Source organism: Ovis canadensis, chromosome 2, assembly GCF_042477335.2.
Source record: "Ovis canadensis isolate MfBH-ARS-UI-01 breed Bighorn chromosome 2, ARS-UI_OviCan_v2, whole genome shotgun sequence".
NCBI lineage: Eukaryota > Metazoa > Chordata > Mammalia > Artiodactyla > Bovidae > Ovis > Ovis canadensis.
The window spans coordinates 55,442,589-55,468,116 of NC_091246.1; the positions used below are offsets into that span (position 1 = coordinate 55,442,589).

General features: G+C 40.2%; 1 protein-coding gene across 1 annotated transcript; it reads right to left on the reverse strand.

Moving 5' to 3' along the window:
* Positions 1-248: 248 nt before the first annotated feature.
* On the reverse strand, positions 249-4,079 carry LOC138432353 (spermatogenesis-associated protein 31D1-like). The gene has a single exon (XM_069573711.1). It carries the CDS (start codon positions 4,077-4,079, stop codon positions 249-251), a length of 3,831 nt encoding a protein of 1,276 aa, XP_069429812.1.
* Positions 4,080-25,528: the final 21,449 nt, after the last annotated feature.

Below are 25,528 nucleotides of genomic sequence, written 5' to 3' on the forward strand. Positions count from 1 at the left end.
AGACAAAGCCCATCTCCTCAAATGTCATCAAGGAGGAAATGGTCTTTTGCAGAGGGTGGGGGTGGGGGGCACATGGTATCTATTTCTCAACAAGAAATCCAGAGGATTGGTCACCTTTGAGCCAAAGCCAAAGGAAGCAGTAAGTAAGAGCAAAACTATATTCTTCCCTTAGATATAATCCCTGAGTTACCCAAACCCATGCCCTCAACACAGTACACAGAAAAGACATCTTACTATTAGAGAAACATTTATTGGGGAGGATCAACATTCTCCACAAGGAAGGAATTATTTTTAGATGGGAAGTTTTCCTCCTTGGAAATCTGGAGAAGTGTTTTCTGTCTAAACAGTAGAGACAGATCTCTGGATACATTGCCTTCAGCAGTGGTGGGCACAGCTGGACAGGCCTGGCCAGCTTGACACCTGTGGGTGGGCCTTGGGTGGGGCACAGGCTCCCTGTGGGGCACTGGTGGGGGATGTTTCTGATACAATTGCTGGTCCTTAAATGCCACAGCTTTCTGGGGCTGTCTTTTCTTGTTTCTGATGTGTCTTGTACTTGGAGGATAGCACTGACCAGCCAAGATAGCTTCTTGGTGGCGGGACTTGGGATTTGTCACCTTAGAGGGAGCCTTGGAGTTGAAAGGATGTTCCCGGACAGGCTCTGTGTGGACCTGTACTCCAGCCTTTTTTTGAGATTGCCCGAAGTGCACCAGGGGAGGGTCCTCTTGAGAGCTGGTGGCATCTAATGCATGCTGATACCCCAGTTTCTCCTCTAGGAACTTCCTGATGTCTGTCACGATTTTCTGAGCTTCTGTTGATCCATTACCAGCAGCTCTACTTTCAACTAGGCCTCTGCTCTGCGCACTTGATATGGGGCTGCCCTTTTCCTGGGGATCTTCTCGCCTTTTGCGTTTTTCCCCAGGATACAGCCACTGCAAAAAGTGCTTCATTCTTTTTCTGATACGGCCTTCAGGAATAGACTGTCCTTTCTTTGAAAGGGTCTGGGAAGATTTGCTCACAAGCATCTCCTCTCGTACCGTCTCCTGAGGAGGGAAACTCTTCCTCCTAAGCTGGGATGTCCCCAGCCCTGCATCCCCTCCACCTAGCTCTTTTGCTCTACACCCTGGGGAGCTCACTCTCTTCACAGATGGTGGGAAATTCTTATCCTGGCACCTCTGGAAGCCATGCTTAGGGACCCAGGGTTCCTGTTGCTGCTCCATCCTGATTCCTCTGTCCTCCACATGGACATGCAGCACCTGGGACTCTCCTGTGTCCCCACCTGAGACACCCTGGCCAGGAATCGGTGAGGCCTTGTAAGTCAAGTTATCTGAAGCAAGGGACATGTCCATGGGTTGGCCTTCAGCCTCGCTATGCTTCCTCTTCTCCAATCTAAACTTTAACTCATCAAGCAGTTGTTCTTTAAGGGATATGCGTTTAGGATCTTGGGGAACTGGTAGTTTGGGTGGAGGGCTTTCAGTGGTCACAGTAGCTTCTGCTTTATTCTCATTCACATTTGTTATTTGGGAGCTCCCTGATTTGTTGGTTGTCAACATGTCATTCGTTTTTAATTGAAGACACTCAAGCTCCTCAGTCTTGAATATCTCCCTAGACACTTTGGGCATAGAAACAGGTTCTGACTTCACCTTTTTGCCCTGTTGCATTTTTCCTTTATCACTGGAACTCATACTCTTATACTTTGGCTCAAATCTGGCTCCAGCTTGCTTTGCAAGTGGCTTTCGGGGATATCCATCAGCTAGTTGCACCTGTCTATGACTTCCTCTCCCTGTGATGCAGAGTGAGACAGGCAGATGAATCTGTCTGGGATCCTTAATTTTCTGAACATCCTCTGCAAGTTCATGGTTGACAGCAGAGTGTGATTGTCTCAGGACCCTCTGTCCTCTCCCCACGGGTGAGGTGGCAGGCGGACAGTGACCCAGGACAGGGGCTGAATTGGTTGTTCCCACTTTGCTTCCATGGAAAGATTCAGAGCTTCTGCTAAAAGACTTGGAGTTCCCAAATTTGGAGTCTGGCTCAGAAATCGCATTGGTTGAGGAGGCAAAGCTGGCATGGGACAAGGACTGGGATGAGGCATCTTTCAGTTTAAAAATTTGTATGGATTCAAGGACCTTGGAAGGAAGGCCCCACAACATCCTCATACGAAACCTTTTAATATGTGCTTCCAGCATCTGCTGTGCACTGGGATCAACAAAAGTCAGGTCCTGGAAGGTATTCAAGGAATAGCACTCACCCACTGATGATGGCAAACTTCTCTCTCTCATTTCGGTGTGGGATTTTGCAGAAAGCATCAATGTTTGCTTGATGGCATGCCATGAACTATGCACAGTCCCAGGGAGTCGACCCTCATTTATTTCCTCAAACTTCTTACTCAAATGTACTTTTAGGACATTTTCAAGTTGTAGACTCTCTGCTGACCCCCTTAAATTTTTCTCTGAGAGACTCACGATCTGACTGCTTATGTTTTTCTCAGAGTCATACCCCAGATCCTTATCTGAAGAGCTGTTTGGGTCTTTCAACAGGGGATCTTCCTGACCATTCTCTTGGCTGTGTTCCTGATCTTTCCCCACATCTTTCTCTAGCTGGAGCATTTCCGAGCTTCTCTCACGGAAGCTTCCAGGTTGAATCGATTCAACACTTACATGTTTGCTACTCTGACCCTTAAACACAGAGATCAGTGAGACTCCATCACTGCTCTCTGACTTAGATGCCTCTAGAAAACCATCTGGAGGCAACATGAGTGACACAGACTCTCTGATTCTCCGGGGCAGGCCCCACCGGTGTTGAATGAGCCTCTTTCGAAGGTGATGCTCGAGTTTCTTCCGAAGTTCATCGCTGAGAGCAAACTCCCCAGGAAGGATGGAGACTGAAACATGGGCCTGAGGGTGCTGGTGGTGAGAAGTGTTAGGCGCTAATGGACAAAAGGCTTCCTGAGATCTTTGGATCACAGAGGGTAAGCCCCACAAACTTTCCTGTTGTTTCTGCAACACGTTCCATTCCAGCTGTTGAATTTCAGATGAGGAGAGAGATTCTGATTCGTTCTGAGGTCTATGGAAATACACTCCACAGATCCTAACCTGGGGTAGAGGACCAGGAGGTGTGACCAGGAGTGGGGATTTGGGGTCAGCTTGGGACTGGACCTGAGTGAGAGGTAGGGGCTGAGATTGAGGCAGGGTTTGAGGCGAGGGTTCAGGCTGAATCTCAGGCAAGGACAGAGGTTGGGGATGGGGAAGTCCTGGGGATTCTTGGCCTGTAGAGGCATTTGACTTTCTATTGAAAATAAAGTTTGAGGAACTGTCACTGGAGACATGAACGGCAGAGGGCAAGGACTCACTGTGTAGAGATGGGAGACCCCAGAAGAGCTGGGTAGGTTTCTGCTGTAATTGGTCCTCCACGGTCTTAGGGTATGGGGGTTGTTGATGCACCAGCTTATCAGCAACTGACTCTGACATGATCCCTGAGGGATTTAGTTGATAGTCTGGCCTCAATTGTTCTGGAAAAGAATCTTTTTTCTTTTCCTTTTCTTTCCACATCAGGAAATCACTCCTCTTTTGTACTTGTCTCTCCAGGAGTGCCAGGACATCAGGGCTGAGACATGAGAGATTACCAGGCTCTATGAGGTTGGCTGCAGGGTCTCCCCCAAAAGAGGCCTCTGAAGAGTGAAGGGCGAGAAACTCTTGATTGAAATCACATTGTGCCAACGTGGAAGGGATTAAGTCTTTGGCATGAGCTTGCCACCAAGAGAAGTCTGAAATTGACAGGCTTGAATGATCAATACCTGTAAGTGTTGGAACATAAGGGGACAACACGCCAGGGCTTTCTGTAGGCAAATTCTCAGAAACAGGAGTCAGTAAGATGGCAACTGATTTAGCCTGAGTGACAGTTAAAGTGCAGTCTGGTTGTGGTAAAACAGACAGGCTTGGTGGTGCGAAAGAATCAGCGGGTTTCATTGCTTGGGACAAATCTGATAAGCGGTTGATATCATGGGAAAGGGTGGGGTCGAGGGAAAAGATAGTATTCAGAGCCAAAGTGGCCTCTGGTGGGAGAACAGGACATGCTGTCTGCATGTCATGTGGTAGGAGAGGGGGAAAGGCAAGGGGTTGGGGTGAGGAATAATCTACAGAGAATTCGGAATCCAAGGAAGTAAAAGGCTCTAATGCCAGAGTGTGACCCAATGGTGAGGGTGACAAAAAGTCAGCTAAGGGGGTCATGGAGCTAGGTGAAAGAATGGAGGGGGGCAGTGGGGAAGGCTCAGGCAGAGAGGCTGGTAGTAGATCTCTTGGAGAGACTGCTGAGAAGGCAGGGGACAGAGTCAATGATGAATCGGCCACAGGAGCTGTGGAAGCCAAAGGGGACATAGAGGAAGCAGAATCTTCCAGGGTCTCTGGGAACAGCAGCCAATTGACTTCAGCAGTTGCATTATTACACACCTCACAGAAGGGATCTGGACACAAGAGCTGACGAAAGCGGATGGTATCATCGTGCCGGCCCAGGGGGCTGCAGGAGACAGGAAGTACAAAGATGCAACCAGGACCGGAATAAGGAAAAGGGGACCTGCTGGCCTGGCAGGGGTGGGCTGGAGCCTGCTGACCCTTTACATTGCTCCACATCCATGACTTCACAACATGCTCAATAACCTTCACCTTAAGGCCTTCATCACATACTCATTCCTATGCTACCCCCTCCGGTGACTCCAGTAGGTTGCACGGAATCCCAGGAATTGCAGAGAACATGCTAAGGAGGGATCAGGAAAGAAGGGGAAAGACTAGTCACCTTTTCAGAATAGAAATCAGCTTCGTTTTTTCCTCTGTTTCTAGCTGGTGAAATCTCCAACCTGAGAAACCAGGAGAGTGGGTTACACGTAAGGAAGGCAGGAGCATAGGTATAACATGAGTCTCCTTATGGGAAACCCTTGGGATATTAGACTCTGAAAGACCCAAGAATTAGTAGATGAGATCAAATGGTCAATTAATTTATATGTATGTTGCTTCACTTGTAGTACTTTCACATGCCTTATATCTCATGTGATGCTCAAAACCACCATGAGAAACACAGAGATCAGTGCGGCCTCAGAGAGCAATGTGATTATCCAGGAAGTCAGAGGACTGATACAAAGTCAGGACACAGAAGTTCGGACTCTTGACATCTCACATGGCCACCTGTGGGGAAACACCCACTGCCCAGGTCCATCGTGGCTTCAAGCCCAGCCATGAGAAAAACAGGGAATCTGAGAAGTGTCTCAGGCTCGGACTGCCTCCCCATGAGCCTCGCCCCAGATACCTCTGGTTTCTGAGAGAAATGGTATCTAGCCACTGACATCGTCAGAGGTCACGGACCTGGGATCTCATGGAAAAGGCAGGAAGGGTCACCCTTGGAGAGATCCGGTGAAACAGGCAGAACCTCACCTTTCAGTGTGCCTCCTTTCCTTCTCCTCCTGGTTCTGCCCTGACACTGAGAACAAAAAGAAAAGAATGAAGTGCTGGGGCGCATTCTCTCAGTCCTCTAGAAACTCACATATTCATTAGCCAGGAATAATATGACCCTAATCTTTCTGTTCCTTTCTTTTGTCAATTTTAAAGGTTTAAAATGTTTTCAACTTTTTTTTCCTTAAAAAGCCCAAAAAAGACTTTGTCGCTGAAGTCCACCCTTGATAGTCTCAGTCAGAAGTCACCTGCCCAAGGAGGGCATAGCATCTGAGGCTAACAGTCAACATCTGTGTCCCTCAGATAGCACCTTGGATCCTGACAACTCAGGCTTCAGCCTCTGCTCTGGAGGCTCTCAGAGGCTCAGCCCTGCTTTCCTGACCAGCTCAGCACAAAGGAAGGCTTGGTCAAGTGATGCCTGACTTGACAATGTAACTCTTGATCAAGCATTGGGGAACTCTGTTCTCCTGCAGAGATCCAAAACTCTCTAAATAACCCAACCCAACCCAGGGCCACAGAATTACTGTTTGGGATTTTTCTCCTGGAATCCTCCAAACACTCAGCTGGTCTGTGGGCTTCAAATGAAAGCCTTAGTACTCCCTGAACCACTGGCCCTGCCTCGTTTTATCCTCTCCTTGAAATTCCTATCTTAGGTGTCTCTCTGACCCAACCAAACTCATCTTAAAATGTGGAATAGAATTGGAAACAGCAATAAAGAATCTCTGTTGGGGGTGCTCCCAGGGTTACTTACTTACCTTTTGGATGCCTTTGATTTTACAGAAGGTTGGTAAACATGGAAACCCCACCAGGTACCACAGGAACAGAAGGAACAACCCCAGCCCACACAGGAGAATGAGGTCAGAGTCAATATCCAAGGAGGTAGAGCCAAAGCTCAGACATGGGTCAGTAGGGCTATTCAAAAATGAGAGAACATTCCATTTTCTGAATTCCATTGTCTCAATCACAAGGCTGACTGAGATTGGTGAGCACTGAGAGTGCAGTCACTTGAGTATAGTCCAAGGCCTCCATCACTGAGAACTCAAGAGTCACAAAGGGTTTCTGAGGGTGGGGGAGGGGACAACATGAAGAGAATGCATCCACAGCCCCTCCCCCATCCACCAGCCTAGCAGACAGCCTCACCCGTCCTGGGCCTTCCAGGTCTCTGTGCCCTACCCTGCCATCATATTTTCCAACTCCATCCTTTCATGGCTTCATATATTCATTCACATTAATGAAATTTTCTGCCTATCCCATCCATTACCCAGATATTACCAAGGATCCTTTTACTGTTTTACTTGACTTGGGTCTCACCCTTCCACTGCCTTAAAATACTGTCTGGAATTTTTGCTTGTACACCTTTACACTCAGGATCATCATCATCATCATAATAAATGTCACTCGGTTGTGTCCAACTTTTTGTGACAGTCCATGGAATTCTCTAGGCCACAGTATTGGAGTGGGTAGCCTTTCCCTTCTCCAACAGATCTTCCCAACCCAGGGATCAAATCCAGGTCTTCCACATTGCAGGTGGATTCTTTATGATCTGAGCTACCAGGGAAGCCTCAGGATCATATATGTCCTTAAATCCATCTTTCCTACAGAATGTGTTTGCTAGAGGAACCCAGATATAGAACTTAAAAGTTCTTTTATCTAGTTTTGTGAATGGTGAATGGGAAAATTTGCTTTTTGTTTCAGTCAGCCTTTACCATCTTGAGTCAGTGGGGTGTGACTCAAATAATTTAAATGAATAATTCACCATTCAATATTCACAAAATTAGTCCCTATAAGATAAATGTAAATAAACTTTCACATGACCTTGAGGATAAGTCTGTAGCAGTTATTTTTCTGAAGTTAGTAAAGCTTAAGCTGCATAAAGATTTTTAGGACATGCTAGACCCACACATACACACATACCCTTTGACAAACCAACCCGGTGTTTTCAAATCTAAGAATAAAGTGTTTCTTCACTTCAGTCTTTCATCTTTTATTTTAACTCTACTTTTTTTTTATTCTACTAAAATACAGACAGTCCCGCACTCTACATCAATTTCCTAACATATACAAACCCATGTCCTAGTCAGTTTGGGCAAATGTAACAAAATACATTTGACTTTGTGCTTAAACAATACATATTTATTTCTCATAGTTCTGAAAGCTGGAGAGTTCACAACGAAGGCAACAGCAGATTCTGTGTCCGGTGAGACCCACTTCCTGGTTCATATACAGCTGTCATCTCCCTGCATCTTGACATGAGAGAAACAAGAGTAAGAGAGCTCTGTGAGGTCTCTTTTATAAGAAGAGCACTAATTCCATTCATGAAGCCTCCACTTTTATGATCAAATCACCTCCCAAAGGCCGCATCTACTAATGCCATCATACTGGGTGTAGGATTTCAACATATGAATTTGGTGGGACACAAACATTCCGTCAGAATGGTGATACAGGTTACATTCTTAAGTCCCCTAGTGACAGGGTGGGACCTACGAGTATCAAAACGTAGGGCAAAATCAAGTCTTGACAGCCTTACCTTATTGTCTTTGTGGGCCCTATAAATATAATCTTTCCCAAAGAGTGCCTTCCCCCCCACCCCGCCCCACACACACACATACACATACACACAATGGTTGAGAAGCTCTGCTCTATTTAAGCATCCCTATATATGTTGAAAATCAACAACTAACCATGCTTTTTTTCAGGCTTTTCTTGTCAGGTTTAAATAATACCAGTATTTCCTTCCCCTCTTTCTACATCTTCCTTTCTAATTTCTTTATCTTCATAACAGTTGTCCTCTGAACTGTCTCCTAATTTCTCACGTCTTTCCTAAACTGTGATGCCCTTTACTTAACACCCATGGCCTAACACAGTTACTTGATCTCCTGTGAAGGGGTAAGACAGCCTTCAAACCTGCAGAGTCTTCTTTCAATTATGCAGGAACAGATAATCTGCCCTGAGTAGAAATCTGCAAAGAGGGGCTACTTCCTCCTCACCTTGATATGCAGCCTCAGTCTAGTTTTCATTTAATAAATATTTACTGCTGGAAACTAGGAGACACAAGTACCTACAAGTCCCGGTCTCAGTCCTTAAGGACATCATGGTACACTTTTAGGGAAAAGCCCTACGACAGGTCAAGATTTACATAACTGCACAAGTGAGGTCCCCATGGCACTTGTGAATTGCCAAGTGATCTCTGGAATAGATCAGAGAAGGAACAGACGCTATGGGTGGTAACTGCCCAGACATATTATGCTCCTTAGGAAAGTATCCTTGCATGCCTACCCTCTCCAATTTTCTGATACAAATTAATGATTCTTTGAGAAGATGGTTAAAGAAGAACTTTTCTATTCTAAAAGAGCACCTGTTGCCTAGGTATTCTTACATACATTTGTATGCCTTATGTTATACGTACAAGAAATTTCAGTAAAAAGACTTTTCCCAAAATGTTAATGATTCCTTTTCAGAATCTGATAGGAACTCCTTCAAAATTTAAAGAAACAAAGGATTAAATGTACAATGATTTTACGTTTGTTTTTAACTTTTTGTACCAACCACAAATAAACTCCATTGATATTTAGTAGGAGAGGTTTATAGCACTTATCCTTCTTAGACTAATATCAATTATAAATTTGTCCAAGTTATAAAACATTTTGCACTCAGTTATCTCAGTGGATTTTCACAAACATCCTGTGATGTAAATAGAACAGGTACTATTGTGCCATTTTATCAATGAAAAACTTGAAGCTTAGAGGGGGAAGTGACTTCCCTAGATCATTCAGCAAGTAAGTAGTAGAGCCCTGACTACCAAATTCCTCACCTTCCCAATACTTCTATTTTTAAAAAGAGAAATAAGTGACTTTTTAAAATAAAAAATATTCCCTCATCCTAAAATTAAAGCTGGTTATGTGACTGAGAATATTCACTTTGTCCATGAAATGTTGCCAAATTTGGAAAGTAAAGAAAACTATATTTGGCACCCTATCCCCTCTTATGTACCTTTTCCTTTTCATTCTTACCACCAGTATCTTGATAGGTTTTCTTTACTGTCCTCTTAAAACCTGCTTTCAAGAATTCTATTTCATATGACTCATGGCAAGGAATAAAAGTTCAGAATATCCTCCCTTCCAGGAACACATTTCATACATTTTGGCCATATCTAACACCAAACCCTTGTAATAAAGCTCTCACTAGAGCATTTCAGGTAGCCATCCCGAGGCGGCAGTGCTGACTTTCAGTAGAGTTTAGAGATCTTCTCCTGTCTACCCAATGACATCTTCCCAGTTGACCTGCATCACCACACAGAAGCCTGTTCCCAGATTTCAGGCTGCACATAGTTATGTTATCTCCAAGGGGTGTATTTTCCAAAAACTCTGCTAGAATGATGTGCTGCTATTGGAGGAGACTCGGTAGTGATAAGTCATTCATTCAGGATTGTCACATGTCCTCAGTACTCTCACTCACACCCTGGTCACTGTCCCAGGGAAGGAGGGAGTTATCTTCAGGTTACCAAACACCCTGAAGAAAAACAGATTCTAGGGAAGGATCCTTTGAAACTGCACTTAAATCAGTAGCTTTAAGATGTTCTTCATTCATATACACACTATACTGTCATTGAACTCTTGTCGTATTTCTAGTAGAAATATCAAGAAAATGAATCATTGCCTCTGCCCTCAGACTGGTCACAGTTCAGTAAGTAAGGCCTGAAAACAACTATAATAAAGTGATATGATAAAAAGAAGTAGAATAAGAACACAATGAGGTATTTCTCTGGTGGTTGGGTGGCTAAGACTCTGAGCTCACCATGCAGGGGCTCGGGTTCTATCCCAGGTCAGGGAAACTAGATCCCACATGCTGCAACTAAGAGTTCGCATGCTACAATTAAAGATCCTGTGTGTCACAACTAAAACCCAGCACAGCCAAATAAATAAACAAGCGGGTTTTCTTAAAAGCATTATAAAAATACAGATAAGAGAGCAATTAATTCTTCCACCAGGAGGGAAATGAGAAAAGGCAAGGAAAATTTCAGAGTTGGTGCCAACTGAGATGGGCCTTGTGAGGTCGCCACCCCCTCCTCTCCCTCCTTCCCCTGGCCTTCTTTCTGTTCTTTACCCCCTTTCTCCTCATCTTCCTTTTCTTCTTCCTTTAGACTTTTATTTTTTAGAGTAATTTAAGGTTCATAGCAAATTTGAGCAGAAAACAGAGTTCCCATATGTGATCTGACCCTTCTCATACCCCTCCAACCACACGCACAGCCCCTCCCACTATCAACTTCCAGCACCACAGTGGGACATTTGTTCCAACCAAACCTACACTGACACATCATTATCACCCAGAGCTCATAGCTTGCATGAGTTTAGACAAGTGTCTAATGGCATGTATCCACCACTGCAGTATCATACAGAGTATGATACTAGAAATCCTATGTCCTAGAAATCCTCCATGCTCTGCCTATTCACCCCATCCTACACCCCCTGGCAACCACCCCCCTTTTTACTGTCTCCAGAGTTTTGCCTTTTCCAGAATATCATATAGTTGAAATTATATAGTAAGCATGTAGCCTTTTCAGATTGGCTTCTTTCACTTAAAATATGCACTTAAGCTACCTACATGTATTTTTGTGGCTTAATAGCTCATTTCTTTTTGTGCTTAATAATAGTCAATTCCCTGGGTGTACCACAGTTGATTTATCCATTCAATTGGATATCTTGTTTCTTCTCAATTTTGACACTTATGAATATAGCTCCTCTAAACTCTTTTTAAAGACCACATTATTGAGACATAGTTCACATACCATATAATTCACCCATTAAAAGTGTACAATTCAATGACTTTTCATATATTCAAAATGTTGTGCATCCATCATTACAATAAATTTGAGAACACTTTTATCATTCAGTTTAGTCGCTAGTTTGTGCCAACTCTTTGCGACCCCATGAATCGCAGCACACCAGGCCTCCTTGTCGATCACCAATTCCTGCAGTTCACTCAAACTCATGTCCATTGAGTTGGTGATGGCATCCAGCCATCTGATCCTCTATCGTCCCCTTATCCTCCTGTCCCCAATCCCTTCCAGCATCAGAGTCTTTTCCAATGGGTCAACTCTTCGCATGGGGTAGCCAAAGTATTGGAGTTTCAGCTTTAGCATCAGTCCTTCCAAAGATAACCAAGGACTGATCTCCTTCAGAATGGACTGGTTGGATCTCTGTGCAGTCCAAGACACTCTCAAGAGTCTTCTCCAACACCACAGTTCAAAAGCATCAATTCTTCAGCACTCAGCTTTCTTCACAGTCCAACTCACGTCCACACATGACCACTGGAAAAACCATAGCATTGACTAGATGGACATTTGTTGGCAAAGTAATGTCTCTGCTTTTTAATATGCTATCTAGGTTGGTCATAACCTTCCTTCCAAGGAGTAAGCATCTTTTAATTTAATGGCTGCAGTCACCATCTGCAGTGATTTTGGAGCCCCCCAAAATAAAGTCTGATACTGTTTCCACTGTTTCCCCATCTAATTCCCATGAAGTGATGGAACCATCTGCCATGATCTTCATTTCTGAATGTTGAGCTTTAAGCCAACTTTTTCACTTTACTCTTTCACTTTCATCAAGAGGCTTTTTAGCTCCTCTTCACTTTCTGCCATAAGGGTGGTGTCATCTGCATGTCTGAGGTTATTGATATTTCTCCCAGCAATCTTCATTCCAGCTTGTGTTTCTTCCAGTCCAGCGTTTCTCATGATGTACTCTGCATAGAAGTTAAATAAGCAGGGTAACAATATACAGCCTGATGTATTCCTTTTCCTATTTGGAACCAGTCTGTTGTTCCATGTCCAGTTCTCACTGTTGCTTCCTGACCTGCATACAGGTTTCTCAAGAGGCAGGTTAGGTGGTCTGGTATTCCCATCTCTTTCAGAATTTTCAACAGTTTATTGGGGTCCACACAGTCAAAGGCTTTGGCATAGTCAACAAAGCAGAAATAGATGTTTTTCTGGAATTCTCCAGCTCTTTCAATGATCCAGCGAATGTTGGCAATTTGATCTCTGGTTCCTCTGCCTTTTCTAAAACCAGCTTGAACATCTGGAAGTTCACGGTTCATGTATTGCTGAAGCCTGGCTTGGAGAATTCTGAGCACTACTTTACTAGCGTGTGAGATGAGTGCAATTGTGTGGTAGTTTGAGCATTCTTTGGCATTGCCTTTCTTAGGGGTTGGAATGAAAAGTGACCTTTTCCAGTCCTGTGGCCACTGCTGAGGTTTCCAAATTTGCTGGCATATTAAGTGCAGCACTTTCACAGCATCATCTTCCAGGATTTGAAATAGCTCAACTGGAATTCCATCACTTCCACTAGCTTTGTTCATAGTGAAGCTTTCTAAGGCCCACTTGACTTCACATTCCAGGATGTCTGGCTCTAGGTGAGTGATCACACCATCGTGATTATCTGGGTTGTGAAGATCTTTTTTGTACAGTTCTTCTGTGTATTCTTGCCACGTCTTCTTAATACCTTCTGCTTCTGTTAGGTCCATACCATTTCTGTTGTTTTTCGAGCCCATCTTTGCATGAAATGTTCCCTTGGTATCTCTAATTTTCTTGAAGAGATCTCTATTCTTTCCCATTCTGTTGTTTTCCTCTATTTCTTTGCATTGATCACTGAGGAAGGCTTTCTTATCTCTTCTTGCAATCCTTTGGAACTCTGCATTGCATGCTGAGATGTTTTAAATACCAATATTGCATAGGAACCTGGAATGTTAGGTCCATGAATCAAGGCAAATTGGAAGTGGTCAAACAGGAGATGGCAAGAGTGACCGTAAACATTCTAGGCATCAGCGAACTAAAATGGACTGAAATGGGTGAATTTAACTCAGATGACCATTATTTCTACTATTGTGGGCAAGAATCCCTTGGAAGAAATGGAGTAGCCATGATGGTCACCAAAAGAGTCCAAAATGCAGTACTTGGATGCAATCTCAATAACGACAGAATAATTTCTGTTCGTTTCCAAGGCAAATCATTCAATATCATGGTAATCCAAGCCTATGTCCCAACCAGAAACACTGAAGAAGTTGAGGTTGAATGGTTCTATGAAGACCTACAGGACCTTTTAGAACTAACACCCGAAAAAGTTGTCCTTTACATTATAGGGGACTGGAATGCAAAAGAAGTCAAGAAACACCTGGAGTAACAGGCAAATTTGGCTTTGGAGTACGGAATGAAGCAAGCCAAAGGCTATTTGAGTTTTACCAAGAGAATGCACTGGTCATAGCAAACACCCTCTTCCAACAACACAAGGGAAGACTCTACACATGGACATCACCAGATGGTCAACACCGAAATCAGACTGATTATATTCTTTGCAGCCAAAGAGGGAGAAGCTCTATACAATCAGAACAAACAAGACCGGGAGCTGACTGTGGCTCAGATCATGAACTCCTTATTGCCAAATTCAGACTTAAATTGAAGAAAGTAGGGAAAGCCACTAAACCATTCAGGTATGACCTAAATCAAATCCCTTGTGATTATACAGTGGAAGTGAGAAATAGATTTAAGGGACTAGATCTGATAGACAGAGTGCCTGATGAACTATGGATGGAGGTTTGTGACATTGTACAGGAGACAGGGATCAAGACCATCCCCATGGAAAAGAAATGCAAAAAAGCAAAATGACTGTCTGAGGAGGCCTTACAGATAGCTGTGAAAAGAAGAGAAGTGAAAAGCAAAGGAGAAAAGGAAAGATATAAGCATCTGAATGCAAAAAGACATTAAATGGATTAAAATGATTAAAGTAGGAGTAATGAAACAGCAGGAATGTCTTCTTGAAAGAAGACCATAAGTAAAAACATTGATAAACAGAATTGACTTTCTTTCTTCTCATGTCTCCTAAAATATGACTGATGGTTGAAACAAAATTATAAACCTATCTAATGTGGTTTTAAATGTATGCATAAGAAATATTTAAGCCAACTCTGATATATATTTTAAAGGCAAGAGGAGGTAAAGGGAGAAAAGGTTTCTATACTTTCATGAAAACTAGATAAATAAGCACATCAATAGACTACTAATTATGTATAGCTGGTGCAATCATTAGAACAACCATTAATAAGCTATGTAAACAGACATACTCAAAACCACTATAAATATCATGTTCATAGCACCAAACAATAAAACTAAAACACCATAAATACTTCAAAATTAAATTCTCAAAATATTTTAAGAAGACAGGAAAAAGAAAAAGGAGATTGAAAAAAAAAGAACAATAGAAAAAAAGTGAAATATCCAGGCTTAAGTTCTAATATATTAAAATTCTATTAATGTGAATGGTCTAAATACATTAATTAAAAGATAAAGACTAGGACAGTAGATTAAGAAACATGACCTAACTATATGCTATCTACAAGAAACTCACTTCAAATATAACAACATAGGCAGATGAAAGTGAAAGGATGAAAAAAGATAAAACAGGCAAATATTAATCTGAAGAAAACAAGAGGTGGCTGCATTAATATCAGATAAAATAAACTTCAGACAAAGGAAATTACCAGAACAGGGAGGGACGTTATATGATATAAGTATCAATCCACCAAGATTAGGAATCTTAAATGTGTATATACCAAACAGAGCTGCAATATACATAAAACAAAAACTGTTAGAACTGGAAAAAAATAGAAAAATGTACATTTATAGTTGAAGACTTCAATACTCCTCTCTCAATAATTGATAGAAAAACTACACAGAAGAGTTGAAAGGATACAAAAGAACTCACCAATGTCATCAACCAATAGGACCTGATCAATATTTATAGAACATTCCACCTGACCAGAGCAGAATATGCATTCTTTTCAAGTACTCACAGAAAATATGCCAAGAAAATCTATGTCCAGGACCATAAAATAAACTGCAACAAATTTAAAATAATTGAAATCGCACAGAGTGTGTCCTCTGGCCACAAGAGAATCAAATAGAAATAAATAACAGAAAGATAACAGGAAAATCTTGAAACACTTGGAATCTAAATACTACACTTCTAAATAAACTGTGGGTAAAAAAGGAAGTCTGAAAGAGAACAATAAAAAATAAACTGAATAAAAGAAAATGTCTCAAAATGTATAAGACAAAATTAAAGCACTTCTATGTGGGAAATTTATAGAACTAAACACATATCAGAAAAGAGAAAAAGTCCAAATCAATAATCTAAGTTCCCAATGCAAGAATCTAGAAAAGAAGAACAAAATAAACCTCAAAGCAATCACAAGAAGTAAACAATAAAAATATGAGCAAAATCAATGAAATATAAAACAGAAAAAAATAGAGAAAATCCATGAAACAAAGAGCTGGTCCTTTGCAAAGATCAATAACATTGACAACACTCTAACAGGAATGATACAGAAAAAAAGAGAAAGATGATGCAAAATTTAATATCATTAATGAAACAGAGAACATATGTATAGCTCCTATAGATATCAAATAGAAAATAAGGAAATAATATAAACAACCCAATCAAAAAATGGGCCAAAGAACTAAATAGACATTTCTCCAAAGAAGACATATGGATAGCTAACAAACACATGAAAAGATGCTCAACATCAATCATAATTAGAGAAATGCAAATCAAAACCACAATGAGGTACCACTTCACACCAGTCAGAATGGCTGTGATCCAAAAATCTGCAAGCAATAAATGCTGGAGAGGGTGTGGAGAAAAGGGAACCCTCCTACACTGTTGGTGGGAATGCAAACTAGTACAGCCACTATGGAGAACAGTGTGGAGATTCCTTAAAAAATTGCCAGTAGAACTGCCTTATGACCCAGCAATCCCACTGCTGGGCATACACACCGAGGAAACCAGAATTGAAAGAGACACATGTACCCCAATGTTCATCGCAGCACTGTTTATAATAGCCAGGACATGGAAGCAACCTAGATGTCCATCAGCAGATGAATGGATAAGAAAGCTGTGGTACATATACACAATGGAGTATTACTCAGCCATTAAAAAGAATACATTTGAATCAGTTCTGATGAGATGGTTGAAACTGGAGCCGATCATACAGAGTGAAGTAAGCCAGAAAGAAAAACACCAATACAATATACTAACACATATATATGGAATTTAGAAAGATGGCAATGATGACCCTGTATGCAAGACAGCAAAAAAGACACAGATGTGTATAGCGGACTTTTGGACTCAGAGGGAGAGGGAGAGGGTGAGATGATTTGGGAGAATGGCATTGAAACATGTATACTATGATGTAAGAATCGAATCGCCAGTCTATGTCTGATGCAGGATACAGCATGCTTGGGGCTGGTGCACGGGGATGACCCAGAGAGATGTTATGGGGAGGGAGGTAGGGGGGGTTCATGTTTGGGAACACATGTACACCCATGGTGGATTCATGTCAATGTATGGCAAAACCAATACAGTATTGTAAAGTAAAATAAAGTAAAAATAAAAATTAAAAAATATATAAAATAAAATAAAGAGCTCTAAGCATATAAATATGACAATTTGACAATTTAGATAAAATGGACCAGTTCCTCAAAAATCAAAAATTATTATAACTCATTCAATATAAAATATTACATGAATAATCCTATAACTACTAGGGAATTTGAATTATAACTTTTAAATTTCCATAAAAGAAATCTTCAGGCCAAGACAGTTGTTCTGGAGAACTCAATAAAATATGTAAAGAAGAATTAATACCAATTCTACACAAACTTTTCCAGAAAACAGAAGAGGAGAGAGTACTTCTCAGTTCATTTTATGAAGCTAGAATTACTCTAATACAAAACCAGACACACAAAGCACGTGTGCACACACACACACACACACACACGCACACACAAACACTACAGAATAACACCATTCAAGAGTATAAGAGAAAAGTCCTTGACAAAATATTAACAGACAGAATTCAGCAGTAAAAAAAAAAAAAAAAAGATTTGTACATGATGACTAAGTGAAAATTATGTCATGAATGAAAGGCTGGCTTCACATTAAAAAGTCTATCAATGGTTTAATATCTAATATATCAATATAAAACTTATGAATATAATCTAACAGGTTAATAAAAATCACAGTATCAGATCAATTAATGCAGAAAAACATTTGACAAAATTCACATCCATTCATGTTTGAAAAAAAAAAAACCTCGGAAAAACAAACAAAGGAGGAAACTTCCTTAACTTGATAAAGTGCATCTACCAAAAACTGCTAACATAATGCTCACGGTGAAAGACTAAGATTAGGAATAAAGGATGTTCACATACCTTTCTCTTACTCAGCATAATAAAGGAAATTCCTACCAATGCAGGAAGCAAAAACAGTAAGTAGATCTCAAAAAGGAAGAAATAAATTATCTATATTTGCAGATGATATGATTATATACACAGAAAATCCCAAGGAACCAAAAGAAAACCCCTAGAATGAATAAATGAGTTCAGCAAGGTTCACAGGATACAAAATAAACATTTTTTGGTATTTTTACATGAGAGCAATGAATATATGCATCCCAAAATTAAAAAGAATTCTATTTACAATATCTCAAGGAAAATACAGGCGTTGTATGCTGAAAACTACAAAACACTGATGAGAGAATCCAAAGAACATCTGAATAAATGAAAAGAATAACATATTCATGGATAGGAAGTTCACTGTATAGTAAACATGTTATTTCCCTCTGACTTGATACACTAGCATTAATACAATTCCTATCAAAATCCTAGCAAGATTTCTTATAGGCAATATTATTCTAAAATATATATGGAAAGGAAAAAGAACTAGAATAGCTAAAGCAATTTTGAAAAAGAATAAAGTGGTAGGGACAGTCTATCTGATAGTAAATTTTGTTATACACTTTTAAAACTAACCCTTAAACAAGTGGGGTTAAGGTTGCCAATCCCCATGCACTTGAAAGTCTGTATAATTTGACAGCTGGTCCTCTGTGTCTTTGGCTTCTTATTTTCAGATCTGCAGATCATATAATACTGTACCACATATTTATTTTTTTTAAATCCATTTTAAATGGGCAGGTACAATTCAAATTTGTGTTGTTCAAGGGTCAACTGTACATATGCATGTATGTATAGAGGGTGACAGAGGATGAGATGGTTGGATGGTATTAGATTCAATGGACATGAACTTGGGCAAACTCTAGGAGATAGTGTGGGACAGGAAGGGCTGGTGTTTTGCAGTCCATGGGGCTGCAAAGAGTCAGACACGACTTGGCGAATGAACAACAATAGATATATGTGTATGTATAAACATATACGTATATATATATACACATATATATATATAAACATATACAGCATTCAAGTGGGCACCCTTATCTTGTTCCTGACTTTAGGGGGAATGCTTTCATTTTTCACCATTGAGGATATTGTTTGCTGTGGGTTTGTCATATATAGCCTTTATTATGTTGAGGTATGTTCCTTCTATTCCTGCTTTCTGGAGAGTTTTTATCATAATTGGATGTTGAATTTTGTCAAAGGCTTTCTCTGCATCTATTGAGATAATCATATGGCTTTTATTTTTCAATTTGTTAATGTGATGAATTACATTGATTGATTTGCGGATATTGAAGAATCCTTGCATCCCTGGGATAAAGCCCACTTGGTCATGGTGTATGACCTTTTTAATGTGTTGTTGGATTCTGATTGCTAGAATTTTGCTAAGGATTTTTGCATCCATGTTCATCAGTGGTATTGGCCTGTAGTTTTCTTTTTTTGTGGCATCTTTTTCAGGTTTTGGTATTAGGGTGAGGTGGCCTCATAGAATGAGTTTGTACCTTCCTCTGCAATTTTCTGGAAGAGTTTGAGTAGTATAGGTGTTAGCTCTTCTGTAAATTTTTCGTAGAATTCAGCTGTGAAGCCGTCTGGACCTGGGCTTTTGTTTGCTGGAAGATTTCTGATTGCAGTTTCAATTTCCATGCTTGTGATGGATCTGTTAAGATTTTCTATTTCTTCCTGGTTCAGTTTTGGAAAGTTGTACTTTTCCAAGAATTTGTCCGTTTCTTCCACGTTGTCCATTTTATTGGCATATAATTGCTGATAGTAGTCTCTTATGATCCTTTGTATTCCTGTGTTGTCTGTTGTGATCTCTCTATTTTCATTTCTACTTTTATTGATTAGATTTTCTCCCTTTGTTTCTTGATGAGTCTGGCTAATGGCTTGTCAATTTTATTTATCCTTTCGAAGAACCAGCTTTTGGCTTTGTTGATTTTTGCTATGGTCTCTTTTGTTTCTTTTGCATTTACTTCTGCCCTAATTTTTAAGATTTCTTTCCTTCTACTAACCCTCGGTTCTCCATTTCTTCCTTTTCTAGTTGCTTTAGGTGTAGAGTTAGGTTATTTATTTGACTTTTTTCTTGTTTCTTGAGGTATGCCTGTATTGCTATGAACTTTCCTCTTAGCACTGCTTTTATAGTGTCCCACAGGTTTCGGGTTGTTGTGTTTTCATTTTCATTTGTTTCTATGCATATTTTGATTTCTTTTTTGATTTCTTCTGTGGTTTGTTGGTTATTCAGAAGTGTGTTGTTCAGCCTCCATATGTTGGAATTTTTAATAGTTTTTCTTCTGTAATTGAGATCTAATCTTAATGCATTATGGTCAGAAAAGATGCTTGGAATGATTTCAATTTTTTTGAATTTATCAAGGCTAGATTTATGGCCCAGGATGTGATCTATCCTGGAGAAGATTCCGTGAGCACTTGAGAAAAAGGTGAAATTCATTATTTTAGGGTGAAATGTCCTATAGATATCAATTAGATCTAACTGGTCTATTGTATCATTTAAAGTTTGTGTTTCTTTGTTAATTTTCTGTTTAGTTGATCTATCCATAGGTGTGAGTGGGGTATTAAAGTCTCCCACTATTATTGTGTTATTGTTAATTTCCCCTTTCATACTTGTTAGCATTTGCCTTACACATTGCGGTGCTCCTATGGTGGGTGCATATATATTTATAATTGTTATATCTTCTCCTCGGATTGATCCTTTGATCATTATGTAGTGGCCTTCTTTGTCTTTTTTCACAGCCTTTGTTTTAAAGTCTATTTTTTCTGATATGAGTATTGCTACTCCTGCTTTCTTTTGGTCTCTCTATTTGCATGCAATATCTTTTTCCAGCCCTTCACTTTCAGTCTGTATGTGTCCCTTGTTTTGAGGTGGGTCTCTTGTAGACAACATATATAGGGGTCTGGTTTTTGTATCCATTCAGCCAGTCTTTGTCTTTTGGTTGGGGTGTTCAACCCATTTACATTTAAGGTAATTATTGATAAGTATGATTCCATTGCCATTTACTTTATTGTTTGGGGTTCGAGTTTATACACCCTTTCTGTGTTTCCTGTCTAGAGAATATCCTTTAGCATTTGTTGGAGAGCTGGTTTGGTGGTGCTGAATTCTCTCAGCTTTTGCTTGTCTGTAAAGCTTTTGATTTCTCCTTCGTATTTGAATGAGATCCTTGCTGGGTACAGTAATCTGGGCTGTAGGTTATTTTCTTTCATCACTTTAAGTATGTCTTGCCATTTCCTTCTGGCCTGAAGAGTTTCTATTGAAAGATGAGCTGTTATCCTTATGGGAATCCCCTTGTGTGTTATTTGTTTTTTCCCTTGCTGCTTTTAATATTTGTTCTTTGTGTTTGATCTTTGTTAATTTGATTAATATGTGTCTTGGGGTGTTTCGCCTTGGGTTTATCCTGTTTGGGACTCTCTGGGTTTCTTGGACTTGAGTGATTATTTCCTTCCCCAATTTAGGGAAGTTTTCAACTATTATCTCCTCAAGGATTTTCTCATGGTCTGTCTTTTTATCTTCTTCTTCTGGGACTCCCATATTTCGAATGTTGGAGCGTTTTCTATTGTCCTGTATTTTGAAGCTCAGGGGTGTGTTCCTGTGTTGCTGGAGAATTTGTGTGGTATGTCTTGCTCTGGAACTTATTGGCCCTTGGGTGGTGCTTGGTTTCAGTGTAGGTATGGAGGCATTTGATGAGCTTCTATTTATTAATGTTCCCTGGAGTCAGGAGTTCTCTGATGTTCTCAGGATTTGGACTTAAACCTCTTGCTTCTGGTTTTCAGTTTTATTTTTACAGTAGCCTCAAGACTTCTCCATCTGTACAGCACCAGTGATAAAACATCACCACAAACCCTGATTCTCTGAAGCAGGAACAGGCACAAAGTGTCCAAGAAGCTGGCATAAATACCATGATAAGAGGCCCAGCAGACCTGCAGAAGTCTCCGTGAATGGAATTATTTCCTTAATTTCTTTTTCTACTTTCTCATTATTAGTGTATAGGAATGCAAGAGATTTCTGTGTGTTCATTTTATATCCCACAACTTTACTATATTCATTGATTAGCTCTAGTAACTTTCTGGTAGAGTCTCTAGAGTTTTCTATGTAGGATCATGTCATCTGCAAACAGTGAGAGTTTTACTTCTTCTTTTCCAATTTGGATTCCTTTTATTTCTTTTTCTGCTCTGATTGCTGTGGCCAAAACTTCCAGAACTATGTTGAATAGTAGTGGTGAAAATGGGAACCCATTGACATGGGTGGATTCATGTCAATGTATGGCAAAACCAATACAGTATTGTAAGTAAAAATAAATAAATAAAAGAAAAAAATAAATAAACATAGACAACATTCAAGACTGTGGCATTAGTAAAAGACACATAGATCAATGGTAAATAATAAAGAACCCAGAAATAGACTCACACAGATTGTCCAATTGATTTTGACAAAATATAAGAACAATTCAAAGGAGTAAAAACAGCCTTTCAGCAACAAAATTGTGTCAGAGCAAGTAGATATTCATGAGTAAAAAGCAAAAATAAGCCAAAAAAACAGAACCTCAATCTAAGTCTCTTAAAAATAGATCACAGACTTAAATGTAAAATATAAAACTATAAAACTGAGGAAACAAAAACATAGGAGAATGTCTTTGGAATCTAAAGATAGGCAAGGAGTTCATACACTTGATATGAAGGGCATGGTCCATACCAAAACAAAATATCTTGAATTTCCATAAAAATTAAAAATTTATACTCTGCAAAAGAATCTATTGCAACGATGAAAATACCAGGTACAGATAGGATGAAAATATCTGCAAACTACATATGGAAGGTAGGACTAATATCTAAAATATATGAAGAACTCAGAAAACTCAACAGTAAAAAAATTAAATAATACAATTAAAACATGGGCAAAGGACATGAAGAAACATTTCATAAGAGATATATAGATGGTAACTAAATGAAAAAATGTCTAAAATATTAGTCATTCAAGAACTGAAAGTTAAAATCACAATGAGAGATTATATCAGAGAAAATAGTGACAACACCAAGCACTGACAAGGGTGCAGAAGAGCTAGACTAATGCATTCCAGATGGAAATGTAAAGGGGTACAAACACATTGAAAAAAATAACACACAGTGACCAGACAACCTAGCAACTGCATGTCCGGAGATTTAATCTGGAGAAATGAAGACTCTGTTCACACAAAAACTTACACACAAATGTTCATAGCAGCTTTAGGCTCAAATCTGGACACAACCCAAATGCCTTTCAAAAGGTGAACAGTTAAGCAAACTGTGGTTTATTTACAGTGGAATACTACTCAGCAATACAAAGGAACAAACTACTGATAAACACAACATCTTAGATGAATCTCCACAGACTTAAGACTAGTGGGGAAAAAAAAATCCCCAAAGGTTACATATTATATAACTCCATTTATGTAACATTCTTTTAATGACAAAATTATAGAAATTATAATACTTTGCTAGAAGCAAAGGGTGCTAAGCCAGAAGAAAGTGGATATGTATATAAAAAGGCAACCTGAGAGATTCTAGTAGTGATGAAAATGTTCTATATATTGAATGTATCAGTGTCAATATCCTGGTTATGATGCTGTATTATAGTTTTCCAAGATATTATCACTGGGTCAAACTTGGCAAAGTATACATGGGGGATCTCCATATTATTTCTTAAACTATAGGTGTATTATAATTACCTCCAAACTTTAAAGTTTAATTAAAATAAAACAAGATTAAAATTTTAGGAAAAAAAAAACCTGTGGTGTTCCACAACATTTCCTAGTTGTGAAGACTTTCATTACTAAACAAGAAGAAAAGTGTTGGTTAATAAGGCATATCATCCAAAATTTTCAGCTCCATACAATGGCAGTATTGTAGCTACCAAAGGTTTATCTGAAGCACAATTATTGATAATTGAAAAGAATTTTAGTGTAATGTAACAGTAATGGTACCCTACTCCAGTACTCTTGCCTGGAAACTCCCATGGATGGAGGAGCCTGGTAGGCTGCAATCCATGGGGTCGCGAACAGTCAGATATGACTGAGTGACTTCACCTTCACTTTTCACTTTCATGCATTGGAGAAGGAACTGGCAACCCACTCCAGTGTTCTTGCCTGGAGAATCCCAGGGACGGGGGAGCCTGGTGGGCTGCAGTCCATGGGGTCTCACAGAGTCGGACACGACTGAAGCGACTTAGCAGCAGCAGCAGCAACAGTAAAGTAAAGACCCTGATGCTGGGAAAGATTGAGGGCAGGAGGAGAAGGGGATGACAGAGGATGAGATGGTTGGATGGCATCACTGACACAATGGACATGGGTTTGGGTGGACTCTGGGAGTTGGTGATGGACAGGGAGGCCTAGCATGCTGTGGTTCATGGGGTTGCAAAGAGTCGGACATGACGGACTGACTGAACTGAACAGTAAAACAAACTTAAAAAACAATACATTTAAAAATAAGCATAAAAATAATTAGTAAGTAACTGTAGGAACTCTTGAATTAAATCTTTTAGATCTAAGGGAAGAAAAGTTATAGCAAAGTTGACAAATTTCATTAGGAAACATTACTAAAAATACATAGTTAAAGCTTAGAAATGAGAAAATGGATTTTTAAGAAAACAGAGAATCAAAATAGGTAATACATAAAATCACATTTCAACAAAAATTTGAAAAAGGTGATACACAAAATTCTCTGGAAAACATAAGCGAAATTAACACATGAAACAAAAATTCTAAATGGATTTTTCAGCTGTAAGTTCAGTTCAGTGGCGCAGTCGTGTCCGACTCTGTGACCCCATGAATTGCAGCACGCCAGGCCTCCCTGTCCATTACCAACTCCCGGAGTCCACCCAAACCCATGTCCATTGAGTTGGTGATGCCATCCAGCCATCTCATCCTCTGTCGTCCCCTTCTCCTCCTGCTCTCAATCTTTCCCAGCATCAGGGTCTTTTCAAATGAGTCAGCTCTTTGTACCAGATGGCCAAAGTATTGGAGTTTCAGCTTCAACATCAGTCCTTCCAATGAACACCCAGAACAAGTGGTGCACAGTAAAAGATTAACCTTGCCCTAAAAATAGTCTTGCGCTTTTGCCCCAACTCCTAGACGGTAACCTCCCAACTTCTGGCATATCCTGTCTGCTAAGAGTGTCTTTGTTTACCTGGGGTTCTTGGGTCATACCACACGTTTGTTGTTGTTATTGTTTAGTCGATCAGTCATGTCACACTCTTTGTGACCCCATGGACTGTAGCCCGCCAGGGTTCTCTGTCCATGAGCTTTCCCAGGCAAGAATACTGCAGCAGGTTGCCATTTCCTTCTCCAGAGGATCTTCCTGACCCAAGGATTGAACCCGCATCTCTTTTGTCTCCTGCTTTGGCCGGTGAATTCTTTACCATTCGCACCACCTGGGAAGCCTTGGTGGCACACAGTCTGTGCTAATAATATGATTTATGGTTGGCGGAGGGTGCTTTGGGCCATGTGACAGCAGCTAAGGAGCTCTGGAGGAACTACAGACTAAGATCAGTCACACAGGTGGTCAACCATATCTACGTAACCAAGGCCAAATGAAAACTGGCCCAAGGCTTGGGTGAGCTTCTTTGGTTGCAATATTCCATTTATATTGCCACGTATCTTTACTGGGAGAAGTGAGCATTGTCCACATGACTCTAACTGAAAAGGACAACTGGAAGCTCTGTAGTTGTGTCTTCCTGTACCCTGCCCCACATGTCTCTTCCTTTGGTTGATTTTAACTTACTGCTTTTCATTGTAATAAACTGTACCTGTGAGTGAGTATACCCACTTTGCTGAGTGCT

What these genes read in the sequence shown, in the direction of transcription:
- LOC138432353 (XM_069573711.1), bottom strand. Translation starts at nt 4,079, where the DNA reads ATGCAGACAGCATGTCCTGTTCTCCCACCAGAGGCCACTTTGGCTCTG.